Below are 19,651 nucleotides of genomic sequence, written 5' to 3' on the forward strand. Positions count from 1 at the left end.
GCTCCAACTGGCTTGTGGCCACAGCTCATACCTGCTTTTCTTTGCTTACTGCACAGCCTGCCCCCTGTGCTTTCCTTTGCATCAGCAAGTCGGGAACACTAGCCTGGCTCTGACAGCCTGGACGGGCTGCCTCACCACCCCCAGACAGGCAAGGGACTTTAGACCCTATCCAGCCCCTATGTGACCCTGGAGGCAAGTGTCGCAGAGACCTGTTTCTCTCTCACTGGCATGAGGAATGGATGGGAATGAATGCTTGTGCAGCGGGCAGGAGGCAAGAACAGTGAAGGGAGAGGGGCCCTGCCTCCCATCACATCTGACGGGAACTCAGCAGGGCCTCTGCACTGTGTGGCCCAGCGGACTCAGAGCATCCCATCCCTGCTGCAGGAGGAAACTGCCTCAACTACCCTAACATGGGTGAGGCGGGGCCTCTGCCCCAGTCTGCCTCCTGCTAAGCGGGATCTATTGACACCTGTGGGGCACACTGCAAGCTGTAGATTCCCCCCCTCCAAATGCAGGAGAAAGCTGTGGCTGTTTGGATCCGTGGCTGGCAGGGGGCTGACACTTTGGCTGGGACAGTTCCGCTTCGCTTGCTGTCCACAAGCTGCTTCTGGCCTAGAAACTTCACCTGGAAGTCCTGCCCCCAGCCCCACCTAGTCCTCAGGGAACCCCATGTCATGCACCCCTGAAAGGGAGCTTTGGGAGACTATGTGTAGGAAGGGCCATAGGAAAAACAGCAGCTCATTTAAACAGTCAATGGTGAAGGGAAATGGTGAGCTCACATCCTGGGCCTCTGGGTCTGATTCCAGCCTGCCAGTTTAAGTCCCAAAAGGCCTCGTAACCCTGCCCAGTGGGTCAGTGTAACAGTCTGCTGCTGCATCGCTCTGACAGGCCTTGAAAGGGGCATGGTGAATGTCACACCCTGAAGCCCTTCAGACTGATTTCTGCCTGCCTGATTTAGTATCCAAATGGCTGGAAATCCCTGCTGGGCAGCTAGCTGTGTAGCAAGCAGCTACTTTGCTCTGCAGGTCCTGGAAGGGGCAGAGTGAGTTCCACATCCTGGGACCTCTGAAATTGACATCAGCCCCTCAGATTAGGCATCCAAAGGGTCCTAACAATCTACTTAGTGGTTGACAGAATAACAAGTAGCCAATTCTTGTCAGCAGGCTCTGGACTAGAAATGGAGAGCCCCACCCCTGGGGTCTGTGCAACTGATATCAGAACACTGGATCAGGCAGCCAAACAGCAGTAATACCCAATACCCGCTAAGCAGCTGGTGCAACAAGGAGCTTCCACTTCACACTGGCAAGTCCTAGAAGGGGCATGGAGAGCTCTGTGCTTAAAGGCAGCAAGTGCTGTCACCAGCCCACCTGACTGGCATCCCAAAGGCCCCAGAGACAGCTGAACAGCACTGTTACTGGCAGATAGGTGTGCCACTGAGTTGGCCAAATCAAACCCTTTACCAAACACATTACCTTGTACATTTATCATTTTTTATTGCAAAAAATACAAAAATCTATTTCTTAGCTATTTTCAAGAACAAAATACCTTGTTATTAACTATTGTCATCGTGATGTATGCAGTAGATCTGTTTGACTTATTCATCTTATTTGAAATTTTGTATGCATTGCTTTTGAATGAAAAAAGAATAGGGCAGGTGATAACGACTGAAGTTAGATAGTGGCTTATATGATATTCTGGGAATTCATTTTGCAAATGATCATAGAGTAGGTGAACATAGTTTATAGAGAAGATCAATGAGAGCTAGAAAAGGCAAAATGATGTGTCCAGGGGCATACAGTTGTGATGTGTACAGTGACAGGTACCTGGTAAGCACTCAATTAAATGAAAGAGTTGGGTTTCAAATGCAGGTTCACCTGATTCCCACATTCAATGCTATTCTTACTTAGAAAGAATTATAGTAGGGAAAAAGATTGGAGAGATGAAGACAGGCTTCTAGAAAGAACCGCCATATGGCCAAATGCACCGACAGTGACAGGGGAGTGACAGTTGAGAGTGAGAAAATATAGTAAGGCCTCACTGCAGTTGACTTGGAATAGAAGCATCATAATTGGTGATCATTTGCATACTGTTCAAAGGAGGGATAATTGTTTACTAATTAAATGTTTTGACTGAGGCTGCAATTAGGGGAACAAAGAGAAAAAGTATATCTTAGAAGGAATTAGCTGTAGATATATTATCTTAAGTGTTCAACTTTGTATCACTGCTGTCTGTAAAAACCGTGGGCATAGTGACTTTTGGTAAAATTTTATTTCCATCAGTGTTTTCATCTATCTGAAGGACATTTGCAGGGCATGGCAGTACATTAATCGGAGGAGTAGACGACTATGCTAGACAAATGACAAGTGTCTTCAAATAGTTTAAAGATTATCATAAATAAGAAGGACCTTGTATTCCAGCCACCATTTCTTGAGTGGCGTCAGAACTAGCACCAATGAGTATTAGTACTTCTACCAGTCTCAATTTAAAGAAGACATTTTTAAAAGAATTATTTGAAGATGGAAGTGGCTACCTGGTGAGGGAATGGATTGCCTTTTGGGAAAAGGCTTAAACTGTGGCTAGACAGGTGTCTTTGATGTTGTTAAGGTCACTGAAGCTTTACATGTTAGAATGGGCTGCCTGGGTTTATGCTTTCCTTCCATTCTTGGCTACCAACAATAAACATCACAATATACTTCTGTCTTTCATGGGCATCCATACTGTCTCCTACTGTAACTCAGATCTTTTTTTTAATGTGTGTGTGTATGTGTGTGTGAACAAAAGAGCTGCTGGTCATTAGGGTGATAAGATCTTAATTAGACAAGACACCCATTAAGAATTGCTCTCCCCTGGCTCGGCGCCTATAGCTCAACCGGCTAAGGCGCCAGCCACATACACCTAAGGTGGCGGGTTCGAATCCCCAGCCCGGACCCGCCAAAAACAACGACGGCTGCAACCAAAAAATAGCCGGGCGTTGTGGCGGGCGCCTGTGGTCCGCGCTACTTGGGAGGCAGAGGCAGGAGACTCGCTTGAGCCCAGGAGTTGGAGGTTGCTGTGAGCTGTAATGCCATGGCACTCTACCCAGGGGGACAGCTTGAGGCTCTCTCTCAAAAAAAAAAAAAAAAAAAAAAAGAATTGCTCTCCCCTGAGGTGGCGCCTATGGCTCAAAGGAGGAAGGTGCCACCCCATATACCGGAGGTGGCAGGTTCAAACCCAGCTCTGGGCAAAAAAAAAAAAAAAAAGAATTGTTCTCCCTTGTTTCAACCTTAGTCCCAGGATTTAGGCCTTGTTTCAACCTTAGTCCCAGGATTTAGGGGCAATCTAATTGTCTCAGGTTGTTAGAATTGCTCACTTGTTCCTATTCAGTGGCTAATACATTCATATCTTTTCTAAAAGACCCAGATTTCCACAGGGGAGCGTGTATACTGCTAATGATTTCACAGTGTTTATGGCCTATGAATGGAATAGTTCTTAAGAATATTGTGAAACCTGTTTCTGAATGCTACTAGATATCTCAGTAATTGGAGTCAGGCAGCCTACGGCTATAGGTTTGGGTCTCAGACCAGTCACTAGTTGTATGACAGTGGGCATGTTATTTAACTCTATAAAACTCAGCTCCGTTCTTTGCAGAATAAGAACAGATCTCCCTTCTCCCTCGAGCTACCTTGCAGAGTTAAAGAGGCAGCACGTATGAACAGTCGGGCACCGTACCTGGCACAAGGAAAATGCTCAACAATATTTACTGGTGCTATTTTAAATGAGTGTTGTTTTCTAAGTTCCTAAATTCTAAGATTCTCTGCTTTCTTTACCGCAGATATTGACGAATGTGCCTTAAGAACTCATACCTGTTGGAATGATTCTGCCTGCGTCAACCTGGCTGGGGGCTTCGACTGCCTCTGTCCCTCTGGGCCCTCCTGCTCTGGCGACTGCCCCCATGAGGGAGGACTGAAGCGCAATGGCCAGGTGTGGACCTTGAAAGAAGACCGGTGTTCCGTCTGCTCATGCAAGGTGAGGTGATGGGATGCAGCAGAAATTCAGACTATTCTTTGTCTCCCTCCCTCACTTCTCTGCCTCTCACCTCGTTCTCTCTGGCTATTGACTCATGGGTCTCCGTCTGCTCCTGCAAAGCCTTCTCCCGTGCTGATCTACCCTGTAGCTAATCATGATGGTGGGGCAGGCTAGCCTGCTCTGAGCTGATCAACCTCTTAGTGAAACGTGAGGGCTGAAGAGACTGCAGAGAAGGGGTGCAGAGAAGCCAATGACAGTCCTCCCCCTGGGAGTTTACAATGCTTTGAGGTTATTGGTCAGGGCTGTAATAAGCTTTTCCCACCCTTAGACAAACTTCCTAATTAAACCTTCTGTCTCCCTAAAATGAGCATTTGCCTGAACTTTCTCACTTTTGTAATGACATCATCCACAGAAGTAAAGCTCACAGACTTGCTTCCAGTGACAGAGACAGGTGGACTTTCCTTTTTAACAGATGATAATAGTGGTATAAGGCCTCTTAGTAGTTTTCTTTGTCATTCTTAGTGCTGGGCTATTCCTTACATTACTGTTGTTTGCAAGTGAGTTTAATGCTTACAAAAATAAAATTCTATCCTCATCGGCTTTTGCTTTATGCTTTGCAAAATAGGCCTATTAAAGTGTTTGATTTCTTTGTGGTTTATTTTCTCTTTTGTTGATCTTGCCTATTTATTTTCCTTTGTTATTGCTGTACTGTAGCTCTTTCCCGGTATTCCTGTGTCTGTTAGAATGGGACAATTTAATGTTGAACTTTATGAGCATGGGAACCATGAGAAATTACTTACTTAGTATCTTCTTAGAGAATCAGGTCTCCTGATAAATGTCCAGTGTTCTTCCTAAAAACAGAGCTGAAATGAGTCTAAGGGAATTCAGCCAGCTGACTTCAAGTTGGCCCCACCTCAGCCGAGCTGGGCACCCATTTAGGAAATCTGTGCTATCAAATACTGAGAGCCATTACACCTTTTCTTCCTTACACATAACCTAGTTCTCCACACCCAAAGCCAGGTTCATCTTTCCTATTTATTATCTACCTGCTATGTTTTAACCATCCTCAGATTTTTTTTTAAAGCATCATGTTTAATTCTTACAATACCACTTTGAAAGATGATGAAACTGAGTTTCAAAGGGATCAAGTAACCTGTCCTAAATATTAAAGATATAAATGTCTGAGCTGGTTCTTGAAGTTCACTTGCTTGCCCCAAATTATACAGTTTTCCCCTCTGGCCAGATGTCCTGTTACACTTTACAGATGATAGCTATTGATACATTTAAAACCAATTAGGGAATCTATCAATCAACTTGATTGAGCTCAAACTCTCAACTCAGTACTATCTAAGTGATGGGTGAGACAATCCCTCAGAAGTTTGGAAGTTATTAAGTGTAATATTTAACCATGTGGTGCTAATTCAAAGGGAATTTTTTTTTTTTTTGGCTGGGGCTGGGTTTGAACCCGCCACCTCCAACATATGGGGCCAGCGCCCTGCTCCTTTTGAGCCACAGGCGCTGCCCAAAGGGAATTTTTTTTTTTAAGGGAAGTAAAAGCTCCTTATGGGTTAGAATAGTTGAAAAGGGCTTATGAAAAAGGTTGGCAATTTGGTCATCTTTTCCGCCCGCACAGTGGGGATGAAATATTTGCTACTCTTTTCAAGGAAATATTGTTTTTCCAGATTTTTGAGGATGATCACAACAGATCCTCAAATCCTTTCTGTACTTTCCAGGTCCACAGTCCTGGAATAGGCAAGGACTTAAGTTAAGGCTTGACTGGTATGAGACCAAAAGTTCCTTTTTCAGTTTTGTTATGTTTAAGCCCATTATAAAGCAGGGAAATTACTTGTCATTAAAAAATTTCCAGAGCATCTTTCATGAACTGTGTTAAATGTCCAAGAAGGCTAAATTGATTTACTTGATTTCAACTCCTAAAATGTCTCCAATGTCTTAAAAGAATTTGACTGTCATCGCCACAAGAGATGAACAATTCTTGTAACCTATATTTTGTTAACATAATATACCTCCACCACCAACCCTAACCTTTCTAAATAAAGTACTAGGCAAATTTCTTTCTATAAATCTTTTTGTTTGATTGTTTTCCAATTATACTCAGTATCCATTAATATCATGCTTTAATGGGTTGCAGCAGGAATTCACAGAGGTTGTAGAGGTGACAGAGACCCTGGCTTTTAGAGCTGAATTAAGATTCCTAAATCAAATTCTGTAGGTCATCCTCATAAAATGAACTACTTTTGGTCATTCTTGTCTGTTTCCACACTTTGCATATTTGCAAGTGTTCAATTCCATTTTGATCAGAAGCATCTCCAGTGCTTAAACATCCAAATGTAGGGTTATAATGCCGTCACTGTGGAGGCTAAGAAATAAAATCAAGGTTGAGGTATAATGGACTGTCTTTTCAACCATATCCTTCTTGTTTCAAATGGAGATAAAATCAAATGACACATTAGCAGAATCACACAAACCAACAAAGGGTCAAGGCTCCCTATTGAAAGAAGCAGACTCAAAGTTCTCTTAGAAGGCCGCTTTCTCCCACAAGGGTCAGTCCACCAGGTTAGCTGCTAGTGCTTCACCATAATTGAAAAAGGCCTTGAAGTATGTCCACCAATGAATGGAGTTCAACAGTAAAGCTAGGCCTGCACAAATGGATTGGGGCTTTTGTTTAGATTCTACATCCTTCGCTGGCAGTGACAATGTCTTTGTATACCCTTTGACCACCTAGTTGATTAGGCAGAAAGATTGCTGAACTGTGTGGAGTCTGTATTTCTCCAGACCACAGAAACCCCAAAGAAAAATGATTCTCTCTCTGGGCTGGATCCCTAAATCTTGGGTACAGCCCAGCTTCGTTTCATAGATACCCATCTGTGGCTCTTCTATTTATGCATTTACCAAAAGCTCTGTACCTGTGCTGCATAAGAAGGTGGAGAGGCTTAGGTTTCTCAGCTTCTAGGAATACAGCACTTTAGTATTATGTTTCTTTTGGAGATGAAAAGGGAGATGGATACAAAAATAATAAACCACCTGTCATTCTGTAGTAGCGCCATGAACAATTCACTGTGGGAGCACAGAAAAAGGATGTATAGTTGGCACACTGTGGCTGTGGATTCCACAACTGTGGAGTCAACCAGCCCCTAACTGAAAATACCTTTAAAAAAGGTATAAAATAAAATAAAGTATAATACATACTTTAAAGTATATAGTATAAAGTATAATATAATAAAGATATGTACATGTCCATGTCAATGCTTTAAAGAAGGGGTATCTGATATTTTTTTTTCTGCTGCACATTGGGAAAGACTCATTGGCTTAGGCCATAAAGTAAATACACGAACACCAAAACTAAAGCTGATTAGCCAAAAAAAAAAAAAAAAAAAAGTCAATGCATACTTTTTATGATATCCAACATCTCAGGTAAGCAAAAAAGAGTCTTCAACAATCATCACGTACCCCCACCCCTGCCACAGTTTGGATACCCCTGGATAGACTATATTTTGAGAACCATTGCTCCAAGAATGTGTAGTTTGCAATTAAAATCTATGACTTGTTATAGCATCATAAGAGTAAATTCAAACTTTAACTTGGAAATGAAAACAATGTAACCTAAACATTTGTTCCTTTATATCAATCTGTAACTTAAAAAAGAGTAAATTCATTTTTACTTGATAAGAAAAGTATTATGTCATTGCTTTTTAAAATTCAAAAGCAATTTAAATAATATAACACTTACAACTAATTATAGTTGAACTTTACTATAAAACTGCATAGCAATAGTGGCAGAAGGGTGGGGAAATACTAACACAGCTTTGCCATTTGAGTGTGGATTGCTTGAGCCGCCCTAGTTGGGGTAATGGTCAAGCTCTCGGAATGGCCCCCAAATCTACAATAGGAAGGATTGCTCATTATTTTTTTATTTTTTTATTTTTTTATTTTTTGGATTGCTCATTATTAATGGGCTGCAATCTCTCCCCAAATTTGAGTTCTAGTGGGATTGTGCTCTGTCAGCAGAATTTCTAGAGGACATTCTCACTGAATTAGTGGAGCTGCCTATGACATTTCCATTATTAAAAATGATTTTCTTGACAGTTACCCCGTAATTCAAAGCCAAAGTGAACATGGCGATTGTTCTGAAACATGTTAGAACACTAAGAGGGCCTTATTTGGCATTTTCGCATAATTGATGAGATGTGAAATTGCTTTATTTTGCACTAACCCTGGAGGCTATCCATTTATTCTTATTCATTCTTTTACTCAGCACGTGGGAAGAGGCTGACATTCTGAATGAGTCTCATTGCCAGTTGTATAATGAACCCTTCTAAAATAATTCAGCTCTCTGTTTGATACTGGCCACAGACATAGCCGTGTTGGCTCCTGAGGCCCTGCCCTTCTGTGCGTGAGGAGACTAATATTGTGCCATTGGAAGCTGAGCTGATCAGGTGGTTTCATCTGGTACCTATCATTCCTTTTTTTAGCTTCTTTTGGTTCAAATAAATCTCCAGGGCCATGGATACACAAGCAAAATATATTAATGGGCTAAATAATGGTGTGTGATCTGTAAGTCAAAGGCCTATTATTAGAAGATAACTCTAAGATTTAGATGCCTCTTTGTTCAGACTTGCTAAATTTTCTGACTTAATTAACCTGCTTAACTGTAGAGTCTCTTGATCTCTCTATACACATGCACCTGTACACACAAGCATGTGTATATAACTTTTCATCCCTTGATATCTTTGGAAAACTATGATTTCTTATCATTTTTATAGTAATAGAGCCCACGCACACAATGCAGTTTTCAGCTCACTGTTGCAGACAAAGCCTGCCTGTCTCCTTTCCATTCTGTATAAAGAATGTCAAGCAAGCTTTTAAAGGTTTTCTCTTTAGCTGACAATAAACATCTCCGCAAGCCCTGTCCGGTGATTTCCTGTTGTTCTGGATGAAGTAGATGAAGTCCCTGAGGACAGGTTCATCAGGTTTGCAGATGTCACTATGAAAGAAGGTGGTGGATGGTGGGTGACAGGAACAGCAGTTAGGAAACATGGTGACAGGCAGGAGAGATGAAATGGAGCCAACAAGGTGAAATGCAAAAGAAACGAACGTCCAGTTTTGCGAGTAGACTTGCCGCCCCTGCACAACCAACTGTGCAAAACAGGATAGGGCATAATAAGATTTTAGTTTTCATCAAGCTCAAACTAAGTCAGCTCTGTGCTACAACCAGAGAAAGAAAGTAAATATAATCATGCATTCCTTAATGGCAGGGATCCGCTCGGAGAAATGAGCGTTCAGCGATTTCATTGTTAGGCAAACAGCAGAAAGTTACACAAACCTAGATGGTACAGCCTAGTGCACACACAGGCGATAGCCTATGGCACGGCCTCTTGTTATTTGCACATGGTGAGCACATAGACACTTAAACCAGGAACAGATCTCGCGGGCCGGGAAGTTGTTCTGGAATCAGTGAGTGAGTGGTGAGTGAAAGCAAAAGCCTAGGACATTACTGGACACTACTGTAGACTTTATAAATAGTCTACACTTAGGCTACACTCAATTTATTTTGAAAGATTCTTTCTTTAATAATCCATTTACCATAGCATATGGTAACTTTTTTACTCAAATTTTTGCTTTTTAAACTTTTCACTTTTATTGTAATAAAACAGCTTAAAATACAAATACATTATATAGAAGTACACAAATATTTTTCTTTAAGCTTTTTTCTATATTTATAATTTTTATAATTTTTTAAAATGTTTTAAGACAGAAGCTCACTCTGTCACCTGGACTAGAATGCCATGGCCTCAGCTTAGCTCACAGGAACCTCGAACTCCTGGCCTTAAGCAATTCTCCTGCCTCCCCCTCCTAAGCAGCTAGGATTACAGATGCATGCCACCATGACTGGCTAATTTTTCTATTTTTAATAGAGACAGGTCTTGCTTTGCTCTGGCTGATCTAGAACTCCTGACTTCAAGCCATCCTTTCACCTTAGCCTCAGAGTGCTGAGATTACAGGCATGAGCCACTATACCTGGCCTTATTTTTTATTTTCTACCCATTAACATTTTTTTTGTTAAAAACAAAGATATAGACCCACATATGTGAGCTGAGGCCTACACAGGCTCAGGATTATCACTATCACCATCTTCTACCTCCACATCTTGGGCCATTGAAGGGTCTTTGGGGCAATAACATGCATGAATCTGTCATCTCGTACGATAACAGTGCCTTCTTCTGCCTGACCTGCCTGAGCCTGTTTTTCAGTTAACTTTTTTATTTAAGCAGAAGAAATATACTTTAAAATAAGGATTAAAAATATAGTATACTAAATACATAAACCAGTAACAGTCATTGATTGTGACTATCAAGTATTATAACGTGTGCTGTGCATCATTGGATGTGTTATACATTTATACCACTAGCAGCATGGAAGGTTTGTTTACCCCAGCATTGTTGCAAACATGAAAGTAATGCCTTGCCCCATACCATGGCTATAGTGTCTCCAAGCAATAGGAAGTTTTCAGGTCCGTTATGATCTCATGGGACCACCATCACACGTGTAATGTGTTGTCGAGGGGAATCTGTTACAGGGCACATGACTTCAGTGAAATAATTCTGCATGAAATAAAGCACAGCCCTTAAAACAAGGCGACCATGAGACTCAATTCACTCTGTGGTCTTCTTGAAAAGACCGTTACTGAAGAAGTATGTGTATTTCTCCGTCAGCTCCCTCGTTTGAGAAATGGAGGCATAAATTTCTATTGTACAAATTCTCAGGATTAAAGGAGATAACGCATGCAAAGGACTTTACACAATGTGTGTTACAAGACAAGGGTTCAGTTTACAACAGATGATGATGATGATAGTGGATACTCCAGATTGTTGAAGGAGAAGGCAACAATGACAGTGAAAAAATTAAAATGTGTAGGGGTGGCTGGTTGAAAAATTAGAGATGCTTAACACAGAGGTGCGCCCACTCAATGAACATGTAAGAGCTATCTTCGAAGAACTGAAGAGGTGAAACGAGACTGAAAGTGTTGGGAGTTCCTTGATTACCAAGGTATGAGTCTTAGCTCAGAGGTCACAAGTAGTGAAATTTTTAACCTTAAGACATGCACAGAGATGCACACGTTGAATACTTTCTATAATGCTAAGTTCAAGACTAGAGAGCTTCAGGCATAGGCTTGATGACTTTTTTGAACAAGGTTGTAGGATTCAAGTATAGTGTAGAAGTTTTGGTTATAGATCGTTTAAAGTACTTTCCAGCCCCGAGATTCTTGTACTCTCTGTAATTATTGGGCAAAGCAGTTATAACCGTACATAGTGATGACAGATCTTGCCTCGTGCCTTACATTTTCAGCTTCATCACTGTCTGAGGCAGAAAGTTATCATGAGCAACAGGACACATATAAATAAAACATGCCACAAAACGTCTACCACTCAAGTATCGTTGACCTTCAATTCTTAACTATGCGTCCTCAGGGCCAATGTTCCAGAAATTGTACTGCGCCTACAATTTGGGGAGCTACGTCAAGGTAGAAGGTGGCACCTGGTTGCAACTGCCTTTAATAAACAACTTAAAGGCTGTGTTAGAGAAGAAAAATTGCTTCAAAACCATAAGACATGGTGGTGCTGCTTAGAGAACCGCACCCGTGTGATCTTGAAGAACTCATTTATCCTGCATAGGCCACTTCAGTTAATGCTCCTGAACAAGGGTATAGTCAGACTTTCTTCCAGAGTCAGGACAGGGATAAATTAGATGAATGCATCTGAGCATGTTAGGTGGGGTCATTATAAAGTAGAAAGATGCAGTCATGTGATTCTCCACTCCAATGAGTTCTTGATGGCATATTCCTGCATTTTTAGCTGCTTAGTTTAGTTATGATTCTTATTTAGAAGTATGATTTTTAAGAACACATTTATAAAAAATAGAATTTGTTAAACTTAGACGTGTCTTTATTTTTACTTGGGCAGCACTTCAGGCAAGCTCCGGGAAAGAGAGAGTGTGTGTGAGTGCCCAAGCGTGCTTGTTTGGAATAAAACGGGAGGTGGCCAGGGGACAGCGAAGCCTTTAAGAAATTTTCCTCTAGCTATTTTTTAGGTTTGGTTTTCACAGGGTGGCTATCTATCATTTTCCCTAATGATGAAACCTCCCTAACCTTACTTCCAAACAGGACGGGAAGATATTCTGCCGACGGACAGCTTGTGATTGCCAGAATCCAAGTGCTGACCTTTTCTGTTGCCCAGAGTGTGACACTAGAGTCACAAGTCAGTGTTTAGATCAAAATGGACACAAGCTCTACAGAAGTGGAGACAACTGGACCCACGGCTGCCAGCAGTGTCGGTGTCTGGTATGTTGGCTTTCTTTCGAAGGTGCTGTCCCTTTACTTGGGGGGGGGGGTGTTACACACTCCGCTGCTGGTGGGCTTTAGTTCCCAGCTGTTCAGAATGTTATGCAAGGAGCTGAGGGGCCTGTGGCTATGAAGGAGCATATGCTCTGGCTAAAAACATTCAGACTGTATTTAAAACACTGTGCAAGGCAGAAAGAACATATTTATGGGACATATTTAGCCCAAGTGATGATTGTTGACAGCTGTTACTTTTTAGGAAATCCAGACCAAGAAAAATCCCTGCAAGATAGAAAAATTTCAAAATTTTGACGACTTATAGTCCTTATAGGGCAAAATTTTGATTTCTTCTTATATAACCCTTAAAGATTTCAGACTGGGAGGTAACAAAATATAGTGGAAATATCATAGTTTTAATCATAGGCACGTAGAATCCAATCCTAGACTTCCCACCGGCGGGCTTTCTGTGATTACCTTGGGCAAGTCCTAGCGTCTCAGTGATTTTTCTCCCTTGCACACATACTTATTTGTAGGGCTGTCATTAACATTACAGAATATACATGTATGTGAAGGGGAAATGCAATTCTTGGCCTATGGAAGGAACTTAGTACCTGGTAGGTATTATTGTGAATATTTTCCACTTTGAAAAATCCTTCCAGATGTTAAATGGTCATACAGGAAAAAATGGAGATTCTTATAGATAGGAATGTAGGGATGCGAATGGGATAATCATATTTGAGAAAATCTAGAGAAAAAGCTTAATATCTAGAGTTGGTTATTTCTGTTTCTAATTATATTACAAAGGTTTCTAAGGATGGGAAGACTTTTAAGATACTTAGTCATAGTGATGCGATGTTCCATTTGTCTGGTGACAACTGTGGTGCATTCTACCTGAGTTGACATCTCATGGGAGCTATTAGCTGAGTGTCCATAGTTTAACATTTGCTTAAATGAATGATTCAGTCGATGGGTAGTAGGTAAAGGCAGTAATTCATAGACATTGTGCTCTAAATTTCCATTAGGTTTTCTAAAATCTCCAGGTGGATGTGCAGATAATCTTAACAGATTACATCTTTCTTAATCACTCCTACTACTGAGAAGTATAACTTAGATAAATTAAGAATGTAGCCATTTTTTTTCAAACTCTTATCCCCAACGAAACAAACAAAAAAATTGCAACACAACTATAGAAATAGTTTCCGTGTCAATCTGGAAAATTGCATTCCTTTCTCAAGAAGCCAATAATCAGGCAGTTAGAAAAATTGATATGAATATTTATGCATGAAAGGTTCATAGACTTTCAAAAGCATATACTGTTCTATCCCTGGCCCCTATAGTGAATATTTTCCAGGAAAAAATGAAGGTTTTGAACACATTACTTAAAAATTACTCGAGAATAAAGTGAGTCATATTCAAGGAGTATTTAGCAAGAGTTTGCATTTGCCAGATTCTGGATGCAATGGTGAGTAAGGTAGACAGATTTCCTTGCAAAAAGTTTATAGTCTCGTGAAGCTGAATGATTAAACAGCGGTTACCATGAATTATTTTGAGTGTCATGATGGGGAAAAAGGCGGCATAGGGAAACAATGCTATCGTGGGCAGCTTCATGGAGCTGCAGATGCCAGATCCATAGAGGCTCCACTTGAACTGTGATATAGAAAGTTCATTCGCCACCTGTTCCAGTTTTGAAATGGTTTTTCAGTATCACCCACCTCGTGTTTAAATTTCATTGAAATATTATAATGCCTCAGGTTCTGCTATTGACCTTAAGATAAATGGATTTATTTTTACATAGTAGCCAGTATGTTACCATTGTATTTATTCATTTAATTAGCCTTTATTGACCCAAACTGTGTTAAGCATTAGGGAGAGAAAGAAACAAGCCCGAAGCTCAAAACTTAAAGCAGAATGATGCTGTTAATTATGATATGACCCTAAGTCTCATGACAAAAGTGATTACAGGCTGTACTTGGCGCACACCAAGCAGAGCCAAGTGCTTGTGTGGAGGCATAGAGGACCAGCACAAGCATTCTGAAGGTGATGCCTGTCACAGGTCTTCAGCGAGCCAGCGCATCAAGCCCATGATGGTGTTAACTAACAGTATTTGGAAGCGTATAATGAGAATTACTGTGGGGTCTTTCTATCTCAATGACTTTGGGAAAAACTAGCTGGGTATTGTCACAGGTGCCTGTCGTCCCAGCTACTCAGGAGGCTAAAGTAAAAGAGAATCTCTTGAGCCCAGGAGCTTGAGGTTGCTGTGAGCTGTGATGATGCCATGGTACTCTACCCAGGGTGACAGAGTAAGACTCAAAAAAAAAAAAAATTGTTCATAGGAACAATGATGAGGCATTTTTGGCCTTTTCTCCACAGGAAGGAGAAGTAGATTGCTGGCCACTCACTTGCCCCCACTTGAGCTGTGAGTACACAGCCATCTCAGAAGGGGAGTGCTGTCCCCACTGTGTCAGTGACCCCTGCCTGGCTGATAACATCACCTATGACATCAGCAAGACTTGCCTGGACAGCTATGGTGTTTCGAGGCTTAGCGGCTCCGTGTGGACGATGGCTGGATCTCCCTGCACGACCTGTAAATGCAAGGTAATTGGATGTCCTGGGGATGCTGAGGCCATGAACAATTGCCAGAGAACACTTGTAGGAAGTCCACTCCTGGTGTTTCTGAATGCACAGGAATTATGGGGCAGGGTGGAAAAAGAGCCAGGCATTCACTTCTCACAGGAGGTAAATCTGTCTGAATGGGTCATAGTTGGGTACTTTGTATAAAGGCTAATTCCAAACGAACATGAAATAAGATAATCTCTCTTGACTTTAAACTACAGAACCGTGACAATAACACTAGCCCTAATTATGTCTGATTGAAGCTATTTTGAGCAGCATATTAAAAAAATAAGAAAGAATGATGGGGAAGGAAGGCGGGAGGGGGAGAAGGAGGCAGGAGGAAAGAAGGAAGGACGCCGGAAAGCAGACAGGCAGGGGAACTGCCTTCTTCTGTCTTAAAAATTTTGCTAAGTTCTTTTATGAAATTGATCAGTTTTTGCAAAAGAAAGTGCTCTATGAAGTTGTTTGCTTTCTTTAATTCTCAGAGTGCCCAAAGTGGTGACCTGCAGCTCTTGGTACAGAATTTGATTAATTGTGATTATTTTCTCGTCTTTTTGGAGAAGTTCTCATGAGACATCCTCCTATGTCTTTAAGATTAAAAACTGACCCCTCCCTCCCTTCAAAAGCCATGAAGAGCTGTGACTAGAGCCTATGTGGAGCAATGGTTAGTCAGCATCAAATTCCTGCCAAAACATCTGTTTAAGATTCCCATGATTAAACACATTAAAGCTATGAGTCTACTTGGTCCCATTAAACCCTGGCTCAGCTTCAGGCATCACTGGAAGTTTCCCAGCTTGCCTCTTTATGCTTTTGTAAATGTGGATTTCTTTCTCTTTTTCCTGGAAGGTACCATTTTAAGATGCAGCCCCCATTAGAAAAAGGATAATATCAGACTTTATCCAGCCAAGGTAGCATCTGATTGTTCAGCCCCAGAAAACGAAATAACCAGGAGATGTGGAGATCTGAGTTACTTATTTCTTTGATATCATGTCTGAGATTCATTAAGGAGAATTATAAAGACACATTTACATTAATATAAAAAATGGATTTCTAGTAAAATTCTACAAATGTATACATCTAAATGTACACTATGCCTTTCATAGTCACCATGAGAGACTTTATATTTATTCCTACTTAATGTGCAAACATTGCTAGAACCCATCTTGGTTTTACCGTCAGGGTTTCCGAGGATGTTTGATTAGTTGTTTAAATGGCAAATTGTAATCTTTCAGGGATTTAGTTTTGGAAAGAATCTCATTTGGCGGCTCGGCGCCTATGGCTCAAGTGGCTAAGGCGCCAGCCACATACACCTAAGGTGGCGGGTTTGAATCCAGCCCAGGCCCGCCAAAACAACAATGATGGCTGCAACCAAAAAATAGCCAGGCATTGTGGCGGGCGCCTGTGGTCCCAGCTACTTGGGAGACTGAGGCAGGAAAGTCGCTTGAGCCCAGGAGTTGGAGATTACTGTGAGCTGTGATGCCACAGCACTCTACCCAGGGGGATAGCTTGAGGCTCTGTCTCAAAAAAAAAAAACAAAAAAAAAGAATCTCATTTGGCTTACATCCAGCAAATAGGTTATATGAAACCTTGGAAATCCCAGGGATATGTTCCAAGCATGGATTCAACCCAGACAGAGCAAGAAACAACTCACAGAATTCCAGCCTCAAGGATGCTAAAGGCTCTATCAGTCTGTCCTTTCCTACTTTTATTTCTCTAGTATTCTTCTAATTTTTTCTAGTTATTTTTTTGCTGTCGCATTCTTAGAGTTTGTTTCAAAATGGCGGAGGACATTTTGACTATAAAATGGCAGGCTAATGGATGTACGTTCTGTGTCTTGGTTGGCTAACACTTGTGTCTTTGATGAACAGAATGGGAGAGTCTGCTGTTCTGTGGATTTGGAGTGTCTTCAAAATAATTGAAGAATTTAAAATGGACTCATCGGGGGAGAAAAATGGACAAAATGACCATCCAACATGATGAAGAATAGGAGTGGGTGGTTTTATTATTTTTGGTTTATTTATTTATTTTTTTTGACCACAGACAATTACCAAAGTCTCCATCTGAAGAAGGTGTTTGGGGGTTGCCTTTTGGACCTACCACTCTGCTCATTCTTGCTAACCTAGTCTAGGTAACCTACAGTACAGTACATTTAAGTCTATGGTTGTTAAAAGATGTTCCCGTGTTGTAAATCATGTTTCTCTTCTCAGATCATTTGCAAATACATTTCAATGATCTCATGGTAAATGTTGATGTATTGTTTGGTTTATTTTGTATACTAACATCATAGAGACTGGCTCCTTTGGTTTATTTTTTTTCTCGATTTTTGGATCAAATTCTAAAAATAAAGTTGCCTGTTGTGATTCTGTCCCATCCACTGCATACTTAGTATTGAGGTCCCTATGAAATGTATTGATTAAAATATATGGAGTTCAAGTGCATCAAACTTATATTTCAAACTGTTGAACACACTTAGATACCCTCTCATTTGACTGAAGCAACTGAAGGCACTTAGGAAGGGAAAGGTCACAGACAGAATTGAGTAATTCATTTAGAAAGGATTCTTCTTTCCTCTTACAAAAAAGAAAATAAATTCTTAACCCACAATTTAAATACAGCAATGCCTATGACTTTCTTTTTAGCTTTAAAAACAAAATTCTCCTTGCATTAGTTTTATGTAGTATTGAATAACCTACAAAACACTTTCACAGTTATATATACATGGTATCATCACAGTGCCAGTGAATAGTATTATCTGTACATTACAGAAGTGTGAATTAAGGAGTTCTGATCACCCATCTTGCTCAGAGCTACTTAATTTGTAGTATATTGGGACTGGTAACCAAGTCTCCCAATTCCTCTTTAGTGCTATTTTCTGCTAAGCCATGTTGCCTCTGATCTAGAGGAAAGAGACACCTTTAACAAAACCTATTTGTATGCTCAGTAGTTATTTTAGAAAAGGGATTGTTCCACCTGAGCTACTTCCACATTTTTAAAAGTTGGCACTTAATAAGTTATACAGAAGGAATAAAATGTGCAAATGGCATTTTATCTGAGCTGAGAATTCAAGCTCGGGTTGTAGTTTTAGGTAAATTGCCTTTAGTGGTTTGTGAGCTACAGAATTCAACATTATTCTGAATCAAGTTGGTTGATGGCTTTTCATTCACTCCCCAACACCTAAAAAAACCTCATTTATTAAGTCACTCATAATAAAAATATTTAAATCTCAAATGTTAATAGAATTATTAATTCAAAATTATAAGTTCACATCTTTGTTACCCACTGGTTTTATCCAATGGAGATGATAATATTCAATAACTTCTGTGTGGACAGAGTTCACTACATGAAATCAAGTTCATGTGCTAAATTATGTTAACAGCAGTTTAAATGCTATCCTTGACAAAGTGATATAAGTGGTAAATTTGAAGTAGTTAATTTCTCAAGTGAACTCTTGGAGTAGAGAATTTGAAAATTATTTTTCAAAAATATGTCAATTTCGTTAAAAATAAAACTACTTCTCATTGAATAAAACCAAGATATTTATAAGAATCATTGATGATTATCTATGTTAGGGACTATCAAACTATGATCCCATGCATCAGATCTCATTACTAACAGTGTGGAAGCATTGTGAGTGGAACATCAAGGAAGGATGAAGTTCTATACATTAACTAGGTACATATTTATTAAACACAATTTTGCCTCATTCATTCCTTCTGGGTCGTATATGAATATATATTATGTTTATTATACATGAGTTGCACATACATATATATTGTTATGCATCCTAAAGTGTATAGATGAAACATTGTATAAATTTATATGCAACATCTAGTAGACCCCCCCTTCTCCTTTTCTTTGTATTATGGTTACGATGGGCTATAGGTTAAGGTTAGTTTGCACATTGAGTACAGTCCCCACTTATAGCATCTAGCATAGTGCCTTCCATACAGTGGATGTTTGATTGAATCTTTCAAATATTTTCAATGTTTCAAGTGGCTTGCCATTTCTACAGATTCCACATTTAAGTATAAATTGCTAGGGAGACATGTGGCGATATTGACCAAGAAGCACTTTGAGACCAAATTTGAAGCTGAATGTGGAAAAAGTACCTTTCTATTTTTTGAGGGCCTGTGTATCAAAGTCATTCCTATAATAGTGATAAAAGATGGGGGAAAAAACGAGATTATCGTGTTGAATTTGCTTATCTAGGAACCAGAAATGACCTGACTACAGAAGCTTTAGAATAGGGAGTTGGTTGTTCTGATATGCTTAATTACAGTGGAAATTTAACAGAACTACCATTTCAGAGCCAAAAGAAATTTGGAACAAAATTTACAAAGCTGGAAAAGAAAACTTTCTGAAGAAAGAAATATAATTAAGACTCTGGTGATGAGTAGAGCTCAATTACAACACTTTGTAACGCATCTTTTTATTTAAGTTTCAAATTTAAATGTTTTCTAAATTCTCTCCATTTGGATACATCTAATATTCATAATTTTTCTCATCACATCAAAACATTTTCAGAGGATATTTTTCATGGTGACTTTCAAACTCTTTTAAACATAAGACCTGTTTTTGGAAAATGAAGATTTATTCAATGCTTCAGTGTAGAAATTGGATACAAGCAGAGCTCCTCTGATGAAACTGGGGGTTGGAGAACTGGAATCTCGTCACACATGC

General features: G+C 40.2%; 1 protein-coding gene across 3 annotated transcripts in view; it reads left to right on the forward strand.

Annotated features, from left to right (window-relative positions):
* The window catches only part of NELL1 (neural EGFL like 1), an 821,103-nt gene extending 803,559 nt beyond the window's left edge, over nucleotides 1-17,544 (forward strand). For all 3 annotated transcript variants that reach the window (XM_003781182.2, XM_003781183.2, XM_003781184.2), the window contains 4 exons: nucleotides 3,812-4,005; nucleotides 12,185-12,361; nucleotides 14,729-14,953; nucleotides 16,840-17,544. In XM_003781182.2, the coding sequence (XP_003781230.1) occupies nucleotides 3,812-4,005; nucleotides 12,185-12,361; nucleotides 14,729-14,953; nucleotides 16,840-16,890 (647 nt within the window). In that variant the 3' untranslated portion in view covers nucleotides 16,891-17,544. The remainder of the gene's footprint in view (nucleotides 1-3,811; nucleotides 4,006-12,184; nucleotides 12,362-14,728; nucleotides 14,954-16,839) is intronic.
* Nucleotides 17,545-19,651: the final 2,107 nt, after the last annotated feature.

This window comes from Otolemur garnettii, unplaced genomic scaffold (genome assembly GCF_000181295.1).
Source record: "Otolemur garnettii isolate 467f Iridium unplaced genomic scaffold, OtoGar3 scaffold00001, whole genome shotgun sequence".
NCBI lineage: Eukaryota > Metazoa > Chordata > Mammalia > Primates > Galagidae > Otolemur > Otolemur garnettii.